This window comes from Stegastes partitus, unplaced genomic scaffold, assembly GCF_000690725.1.
Source record: "Stegastes partitus isolate 25-593 unplaced genomic scaffold, Stegastes_partitus-1.0.2 Scaffold1724, whole genome shotgun sequence".
Classification (NCBI taxonomy): domain Eukaryota; kingdom Metazoa; phylum Chordata; class Actinopteri; family Pomacentridae; genus Stegastes; species Stegastes partitus.
In genome coordinates, this window is record NW_007579455.1 from 128,209 (window position 1) to 138,653 (window position 10,445).

Consider the following 10,445-nt stretch of genomic DNA (forward strand, 5'->3'; position numbering starts at 1 on the left):
GGATGGATGGATGTACTTTACATATTTACATGCTTAAGTAGTTCCGTTTTCCTATTAGAGAATTGCATCTACAGTTATCTCAGCCATCCATGATTCTGATTGGTTGTGGTTGTCACATGAGAGTCAGAACGAGGAAGTTGTGTTGTTGTTGTAAAGAAGCTGTACGGCAAAAATTATCTGTCGTCACAGTACTGTTTAGAAAAGTGATCCAACCACCACACGATAAGACCTGTTTAACAGACTGGTGTCAGCGATGGAGAATGGTCTGACTGCACCACTTCATTATTCTGCTGTGGGAAAACACACTCGTGTTATTTCTTGATAATTTACACATCATCTTGGGCACAGAATTAAGTGACAATGTGCCTGCAAAATAAGTTACAGAGGGAGCATTTGGGTGGATCATTTACTCACAGATGACTGTCAGTAAAATAGCAAAAGCTTTCAAAGAACCAAGTCGGATGAGTACGAGGTGCAAAGTTAGACAAGCAAGTAGCACAGCCAGTTGTCTCATACAATGATTGGACAGATTTTTATTTATTTTCTTTTTTTTCAGAATTCTTAATTGATTGTTGTCAGGAAGACTTCCAGCAAATATAACAAAAACTTTAGTTTAGTTTGGAGTCAACTTGACCAGTTCTAGCAATCAGTCAGTTTGGATGGACACAAAATGAACATCTGCACTGGCACCTGGTTTGACTCTTTTAATTTGACTGATTAAACAATTTAACTGCACAAATTTCAACACTGGTAACTTATGACACTTTTTATTATTATTATTATTATTATTATTTTGGGATTTGGGCCATGGATAATTAATTTAAAAATATCAATTGAATAATTGATCATGAAAATAGTCAACAGCTGTCGTCAGTGGTGAAAGAAGTCTTCATAACTTTCAGTAATGTGTAGGAACTGCATGCAGAGCCCATTCACCTTTATATTATATGTACACGTTGTTTCAGTTGTATTACTGATGCATGAATATTTATAGTCAATTTTGCTGTTGTATTTTGTCACCAACAACTATTTCCAACTCTTTTATACAGGGCTTCATAATTTAAGCTTTAAAATGTCACATTTTATGAACTGGACAAATTTGGGGGTAAAATCAAACTCCGCAAAGGAATGAATGGATTTAGATGTCAGCTAACTGTAGCTGAGTGAAAAGTACACATTTGAAATGTAATAGAGAAAAAAAAGAAGTAGCAAACAGTGAAAATATTGACAAATGTAAACACCCTTGCTTACTACTTGTAACAAATAACAGCCACATTGGTTTTCTCTATGTATAAATACTGAATGTCCACTTAACCATACAATGTTAATCAACCTCTGTTGTGTCTAGACTTCTCAGCTTTTCCAAATTTGGATTAGTTGCTCGTCATCTTGACATGAAGACTCACAGTGAGACTCACCGTGGGTCACTGTTATTCAGGCACTGAGATATCATAACCTTCCTCTGGGTCAAGAATCATTGGTCACCTCAAGGTTCCAATCTGATGCTGCCATCTTAGCAGGTTTTGGGGGTCTTCTTAACAACTAATGTTTGCAGATGTATGACCAAGGAGCTTCCATCCTTGCCTGCTAGTTACAATCTGTTCCCCTCCCTTCAGGAGATGCATGACAAAGGAGACAATCAGGTTTTGCAACAACAAAGCATCAGTCAGTATTAGTAGGACTGCTCCTCATTCACATCTGCTCTGTTCTCCCTGCAGCCTGCCTTGCCAACATTTGACCAACTAATCAAGTCCACATAATTTGGTTCAATACTCATGTCGTTGGGACGCAGTTTCATATAGGTTCATGTTTCTCGTGTGCTGGCACAGTTTGGAGAAGGTGCATCGTGCTTGGCGCTGCACATGGTCTGTTTTGATGTCATTTCTTTATATGGGGCCACTATGGTGGTGCCTTGCTGGATGGTCACCTGTGTTCATTCAGCGTGCTCTGGTTCCCTGCATCCAGATGTGATGGTTGTGCAGGCTGCTCAAATTCAAAGGAAGTGTGTCATGCTTGACGCTACACAGTCTCTTAAATAGTAGATTTCCTTTGTACCAAGTCACTGTAACAGTGTCCTGCCACATGATCATCTGTGGCATTCAGCATGCACTGATTCCCTGCATCCAGATGTGATGTTTCTGCAAGCTAGTTGTGCAAGATGGTTGTGCAAGCTGCCCAAATTCAAAGGAAATGTGTCACACTTGTCGCTACACATAGGCTAATTTTCTCAAAGTCCATTTCATTTCAAGGTGACTCTGCTAATCTGCAGCACAGTTTTGGGGGTTGTGATCTCAGGGACTGTCTGTGTCATGCTTGCTCAGATTGTTCCAGAGCCTCACTTGAGCCGAGTCACCACCAAACTCAAATACATGTGATTCCAAATAAATGGGTAAATCCCACAACGTGTCCTGTCTGAAAAGCTTCTAGACTTCAAGTCAAAGCTGCCGGCCACGAAACAGGGAAGTTGACCTCAAACTAACACTTACAGCTCAACGGCTTTTCATTACATCCTGCCCCTGCCAATAAAGAGAGCTTTTTCAATTGTCATGGAGATGGCTGAAGTGTCGTAACAAGTGGTCGTAAATGTAGGGAAATCTCCTTGATCTTTCTCTGGCTGCTCACTGACTTTAGTGTCAGGGTTTTGAAAAGAAAACTGGAGTTTCAGGCATCACACATGAACTACAGCCACAACATCCAGACTCCGGACAAGAGACTGAAGGTTCAACTTCAGCTGTCTGTGAGCATCAGACTAAAAATACTGTGAAGGAGTCAAAGGTCATTGAACAAAGTCCAGGGTTAAAGCCAGGATGTAGGAGTTTTAAGGTCATGAGTTCAGTACCAGCCCACTTGTCTTAGAAATGTTTGGCTACTGATAAAGATGCTGCAAAATTTTCCAATTGTTACAATTTTTCACATTTTGCTTCACTCATGTAACTGTTTTATCACTTCAGCTGTAGTTTTCCCAAAAGAAGGCTGGCTCAAAGCCACAAAACATGGATTATAGACCTCTAATTTAAGTGAAAAATAATCATATTTTTGTTTGTGTAGGTTCAGTTATTAACTCTTTGTGTCATTAAAAGAAGATTTCATTACAGTTTCACTTCAATCCTGCACCACAGAGTCTCCTGTGCACTAATTAATCACAACAGCAGCTTCTAGAGCACTTCAAAATTACTGTTGCAAAAACTCTGAGGGCTTTGCATAACTCAAGGATGATGAAAACACAGAGCAACACATTTTAAAATAAGAATACAACCTGTACAATCAAGACAACTGTGCTCAGCAGCTCCCTTCTGCAAGCTGAGATGTACAAAATACTTTCTTTCCACTTTAAAGTCATCTGATGAGGTAAAGTCAGGAGAAAACCTTCATGACTTACAATTTTCTTTGTTACATCTGTTTGGAGAAAATGGACACTTGATGAGGACTTTTCCTCTAAGAGGCAGATACACTGTTTGCTTGGAAAAAGGGCCTTTATCTAGTTGTATGACTGGATATCCTCTGTGACAGATTACAAAAGTCCAGTCATGATCCCGTGACATTTAACAAGGATTTAGTAATCACTTTGTGGGTCAAAGTGTTGTGACTTTATCGCTTAGCTTTTGATACTTTTAGAGCGGCTCCTCAAACGGTCACTGTTCGTCTAATGCATCATCAAAACCTCGGCCTCAGAGGTATTAACACCTTCTTTGCTCACCTCTTGGTCATTTTAGTGGGATGCTTAGATCTATACAGAGACACTGACGCATTTGAAGAATCAGAAGAGCAAATAAATGAGGAATAAAATAATAAATTGGAAACTCGTGCAGTGTCCTAACTGTCCACAAGAGAGCAGCATTGATCTGTTACCGTCCCAATCCACTGACAATAATAATACAGCAAATGTGAAATTATGTTGAGTTCAAGCAGTAAAATACACAAAAAATCAGCACATATGAGTTGTTTCATGGAGTAAGCCTCTTCTGAATTAAAAACACTTTAAAATGACCCTATTTTAAAGCTGTGAACTATACAGTGCACTATTAGTCATTAAATAGTTGGGGTTTTTCTGCCAGAGAGAACACTGAATATGTTAATTAGGTGATCAGGAAATTAAACAATAAGTGTGCTGTCTGACATCAAACTGCACCTTCATAAGAAATGATTTTTTCTAATGATTTTTTCTACAAAAACATCAACACATGCAATAGTCTTTAGAGGAAAAAGTAACAGCACCTTTGGCTATAGAGGCAAGTACTGCCCTCTATAGCAGAAATAACCGTCTGAAGACACTTTGCATAACTGTCCACCAGTCTGACTACTCAAGTTTTTGACCAATGTTCGATGCAAAATTCCATTAGTTGCAGTTTCTATATATAATAGAACTTGTGCCATATCGATATATCTCTACTTACAATCTGTGCAATATCAATACTTCTTCCAGTATTTCTATTCATGAAAAGATCTGTGCAATACCACTGACGTGTGCACCATTTATTTCTATAACTAGTACATACATTTTGGGTTATTTTAAATTTTTTTCTACATTTCTCAAATGTTTGCACTGTCTTTGTTGCCGTAACACTGCAAATTTTCCCACTGCGGGGGTCAGTAAAGGCTTATCTGATCTTATGTTTGAAGGTTTTTGGCCTGTTGCAAATTCTTTCACAAGATTTCAATAAGATTTAAATCTGGGCTACAACTACCATCTTTCATTTCTTCATTTGGAGCCGTTCCTTGATGTAGTTGTATCGATAATTATCCAGTTAAAAGGTGAAATTCTGGTTCAACTTTTGAATAGATGACCTGACATTATGTTCAAGCACTCGGTTATATGATGCAGAACTCAAAAGATGAATCCATGACTGCGAAGAAGCCATTTCCACGCCATGATTCACAGTCAATAAGAGGTTCTTCTCCTGAAAAGCTGCCTGCTGTGGCTAAGCAACTCTCCAGAGCACTTTACTCAGAAGAATTTGGTCTTGGCCTGAATGTTAATTGGTAAGCTGTAGTTTTGCTGTAATGTTACTTTCACAGCAAGTCTTTTTCCCGACATGGCTACCATCCATCCAGCCATCATCTATACACCGATTAATCCTCATTAGGGTCATGGGGGGCTGGAGTCTATCCCAGCTGACTTAGGGTGAAGGCAGGTTCACCTGGACAGGTCACCAGTCTATCACAGGGCTACACTTAGAGACAGACAACCAAGCACACTCACATTCACACCTACGGACAATTTAGAATCACCAATTAACCTCAACATGTTTTTGGACCTTGTAGGAGGAAGCCAGGATGCAAACTGGCGACCTTCTAGCTGCGAGGCAACGATGCAATTCTGCAATGACATTTCAATGTTGAGTTTATTTTATCAGTCAAAATGAGCTCAGATGAATCATTTGGATGGACTTGGGTCACAGATTTAGTCTCACACAATAAAACCAAGGGGGAAAAAAGTATATTTGCAACTTTATTTGACAAAATAAGACATGAGGATGACACTGACATCTGTTGAAAATTCAAACACAGTGTGCAACTTGCATTTGTTAAAAAAAAAGCCTAAAATCTTTTTTTTTCCCCCAACTTGTGTTATTACAGTCTGTTAAATCATCTAAAATATTAAAAACTTACAAATTACACAGTATAGACATTTTAATTACATCTTTGCACAACTTAAACAGCATACATATTTAATTAAAAAAAGAAATTACATTTATAAACATTATTAAAACCTAGAAAAAAAAACATATGTACAAAAAAACAAAATATGACACAATTCTTTTTTGAATCTCCATGTTAAAATTTTGTATTGTTAGATCAACACTTAAAGTCTTTAATATACAGCGTAAAAACATTACTTAAACTACTTCAAAAGAAGGACGAGTAGTGTCTATATATTTGTAGTAAAAATAAACTACGAATTGATTTTTGTTCATTTTTTACATACACTGAAAAAAAGCCTTTGTGCACAAATCTTCCCTCTTAAACACTGAAAAAGATGAAGTATTTTAAATACGAGTAATGGTTCCTACAAACTACAGTGCTCAGCAAATAAAAAATAAGTGCCATTTAGGATGCACATTTCAGCAGGAATCTTGTAGTGTAGCAAAGTCTAAAAGTGTCCAGAGACGAACTTGTTGCTTTGGATTAACGATTAAATAAAATACTGAATAACATCAGCACTAGCTTTTAGAGGCATGAGCAGAAATGATCTCGGAATACACACATTTCTTTGGAGACACTACAGTCAGACCCACAGAAACATGAAGAAAACGCGTAAATTCTATCCAGAAAGGACTGAATAAAGTTTGGAAACAGCTCACAGTGAAAAAAAAAAGTGGCGTCTGTAGATGTGCATTGACTAAACTGTGCGTTAAAGTATGAGTCAACAGTGTAGTGGTTCTATATACTGCACAGCCCCCCTCTTCATTCAGTCTGCAGCAGCAGCACAGTTTAGGCGGATTCCAGCCGGTGCTCATGTTTTAAACTCTGTATAAACAAGTGCTTGGTGACAGAAAGGCAACACAGTGTGAATACTAAAAGCAGCTCACAGAGAAGCTCCGGCCGCTGCCCTCGGCTCTGCCTGCTCCACTCTCCTGTTCAGAAACTGCAGGTTTATCGGCGTGGCGGGACAAAGCAGGGTTCTGGTGATCGGCTTCACTGTGGTTCCAGCAGGATCCGGCCTCACCTCGTACTGCTTTATCAACTTTAACAGAAAAAGGAGGGAGAACAGGGTTCAGAATAAGTGAGGTGTTTATTTTTAGCAGGATATTTATTTATGCGTGCAGACTCATGTAATTACAGTCGGCGCTACCAACTGCTCGCCAGCTGACTGAATTATTACTGTGGGTTTTGGCTGAGAGGATTCAGCCCAAAGTCATATGGCTCATTAGTGGTTTGTGTTCATCCAAATGCCGACACTGACAAAGGGAGAGTAAACAGAGCTGTAGGCTGGTCAAACGGTCACTTGAGGTCAACGCTTCTCTCTGAATCCAGCAACAAAAAAAAAAAAAACAGATTCCTTGAAATAAAGAGACGTAGGTGTTTGATTTAGGAGGTTGGAAGCTGCTGGTTTGGGTGCTTCAGGAGTCAAAAGCTGTTAATTTTGTGTAAAACGTTTTCTGTTATTTTTTCTATTTGGTCATTCCATCTCAGATCATCAAAATCTTAAAACAAGTTCTGCTAAAACACCTCTGGTTTGCCTGAAATGTGAAATGTTTATGGCATGAAATATGGATTTTTAGAAAGATATTTGTAAAACTTTAGTTTGACATGTTGCCGACTGCTTGCTCACAAGGAGTCCAAAGGCAACTTTGGATTTTTGGGTTCTCTGTTAAAAATTTGTAAGGTCTGTACCCGACCATGTTTAGTGCTGTGAGCTGACATATGTTGTAAATTTGTGCTGTAGAAATAAAAGTGAATTGAACTGAATATATCAAACACATTAAATGTCCTTCAACCCACTTTCAGGAGGTATGTTTTGCACATTGTAATTTGAGGCTATGTTTGGATGACAATATCTCAGGAACTATTAAAGCTAAAAGCCTGAAATTTTCACGGTTGTTTCTCATCATGCCATAAATTCAGAAACCGCAATATTGGACAAGTAGATTGAATAAGTAAGTTGAAATAGGAAAAATTCTATCTTTGAGCACCTGGTAACAAAAACACTGAATGCAGAAGTCAACTAGGGACTTTTTTTTTTTTTTTTTAAATTAAACACTTGATCACAAAAACAGAAATTAAAAAAAAAAATTCATCTAACTTTCCCAACTGATTGAGCAGGTGGGAGAAGTTGCACCACAAAAACCAAAAGCACTGATAGACTGATAGACTGATCCAAGTGGAAGAGGGATCTGGAGTTTCACAATGGTCCTCTGGGATATTGTTGTTCAATCATCATCTCAAATTTCAATGTGCTAAAAAATGTGCTAAAAGTGGGTCAAAGGGAAATTTTTTTTAAAAAAGGAAAAAACATTCTCTCTGTAAGTATATAACACCACAGATATAATATTTAAAAAATCATAGTTTCTGAACAGAAGGCTGCTGATGATTTGGGACGGATTAATGACTTTGCAGCAACATATACAAAAACATACACAAATGGACTCCTTTGGCATATCGCATTGTTGCTGATTTGTGGTATTTGTGGCCTTCTTTAAAATGTTTCTTCAATCTTACAGTTTGAGTGATACGAGTCCTCTTGGAAAACCCCTGGATTACATCACTACTAGATACAGATGTTGTTCTTGTGTCTCTTCGGTGGGACAGTCCTGAAATGAGTTTGTGTTTCTTTGTAGTTTACATGTATTTGGGTAAATCTGAATTTGTGGGCATGTGTATTGGAGATTTGGACTTGTAGTGTTTATATATACTGCAGAGCTGAGGGAGGGTCTTCAAGAGGTTTGAAGATGTCGTAAGCTTTTCAGGAATGTCAAGTGTGTGGGATAGACGTCCAACACAGCTGTGCTCTGTGGCAGGATTCAGGCCTGTACTTATCCACTATGTCGCTTTATTATTGCCACCAAAAAGTCGACTCTTGCAGAAATCATTACAGAGAAGTAGCTTCTAGATCACACCATGGCTAAATGCAAAAACCTAAGATTAAAACGAATTGCATTATAGAAGCCAGTTATCTGTGAAATAACATGACGTGACACAACACTCCTTTTGATTTCACTGCATAACTTTGCTTTACTTGTTGACACATCCACCAGACAAAGAACAGCAGTAACAGATGGTCTTACCCTGGACAGGAGGAGATACATCTCAAGCTCAGCCACCCGCCGCCCCAAACACGCCCGGACACCAAAACCGAACGGCACCGACCCGAACGGGTGCTGCTTGGATTTATCCTCCAGTCCTCGGAGCCAGCGCTGAGGCAGGAAGGTGTGGGGGTCCGGGAAGACGTTTTCATCGTACGAAACGGCGTAGTGGCACAAGTGGAACAGAGTCTGGGAGAGAAAGACCAGAGTTGTCTGCACTGTAACTCTCATATCGTGTCTTATTAAAAGTATACGTCTTGTTTTTGTCTGAACAGTGAAGCAGCTTGTGGTGCCTTGATCTAAAGGAGATCCCCACTGTCTGACTCGTGTCTCACCTCTTTTGGGAAGAGATAATCTCCAACCACAATCTCATTGTCCACAGTGACTCGGGCGTTCCCTGGTACCACCGGATACAGCCTGGTGACCACAGGACACAGTAACAGCAGGAGTCAACACCATTTTCATCTTTTCATCGCACAAAAGCAACTATTTATCTCACCACTTGCAAACACATTAATGTTTAGTTGGCATATAAACAGCTTTGTTGTTTTGCTGGTCGCCTTTTGCAAAGAATCCTGAACTGAGATCAAGAAACCGCTGACACCTGAACAGGTAAGTGCAGCAGCATACATAGAAACAGCACATTTATATGGGCAGCTAAGCAAACTGTCTGCAGGCTTGAGCTTCATGGCATCGCTCCGTTTGTCTAATTTTCCACCAAAAGGTAAATAAATTTAACAAAGTGACAGGTTCATTTTTCCCGTTAGCATGACATAAAAAGTCTTACTAATCAAGAGGAGATTTCAGGATTATTCCATGTCTCTTGTACCTCTGGAGATTCTATGTTCTTGCATCCAGAGCAAACATGGTTCAAACAAGCAAACTACCTCCCAGCGAGGACGTTCTGTTGACAGAAATGAAAGAATCTCTCTCACCGCAGCGTCTCTCTGATGATGGCCTTCAGAAACGGCATATGAGCGATGTCACTGCTGTTTGGCACTTTGTCACCGGGACAAACTCCGATCACTTCCTGGTACAGCTGTTCTTGGATCTCTGGCTCCTTTGCCAAGAGGTGCAAAGACCAGGAGATAGTGTTGGAGGTCTGCAGCAGAGAGGGACACAAGCTTACTAGAAGTTATTTGATCATCAATACAGCAGAACTGGGGGAAAGTTGAAAACACAGCAAAAGAATCACCTTTTAAACATCTTGTAACTAAATACAGCTTTGTATAAATGTCATCTATGTGGCTAAATCTAGTATTAAAGCGGTACCAAAACACCACATTTGCAGGGGGTTTAGCCTAATGAGCAGCCGATCGTGGCTACCCCTCCACCTGGCCACTAGGTGTCCCTGTTTCTTTATGTTCATGTTTTGCAGGTGCTGGATGGAGGATGAGGAGCTACATGAGCTACACCTGGGAGGCTGATGATCTGCACTATAAGAACCTCCTTCATTCTGTAGTTTCTCTCCAACAAACCAAAACACACTTCATGGTACTTACATACTGATTTCTACATGCTGCATAGTTTGATTTATCTTACTTGCAAATAAATGATTTGATGATTTCACTGTGTTGTCTACAATGTCTACAACACATCAATGCTTTACTGACTCTCAGAAGACTTTTGGTATGATCAGCTGGGACCTTGAAGCCTACAGGCATATTAAATATGGAGTAAACGGTAGATTCTATAGAGCTC

The 10,445-nt window shown here is 39.4% G+C and overlaps 1 protein-coding gene across 1 annotated transcript; it reads right to left on the bottom strand.

The window, feature by feature from the left end:
* Positions 1-5,431: 5,431 nt before the first annotated feature.
* Positions 5,432-9,846, bottom strand: LOC103372280 (sterol 26-hydroxylase, mitochondrial-like; the record flags this gene model as incomplete). Its single annotated transcript, XM_008301878.1, has 4 exons — positions 5,432-6,685; positions 8,727-8,933; positions 9,080-9,161; positions 9,680-9,846. Coding segments are annotated over 4 exons (615 nt in total), but the record flags the coding sequence as incomplete, so codon positions are not given.
* Between the last annotated feature and the right edge of the window lie 599 nt (positions 9,847-10,445).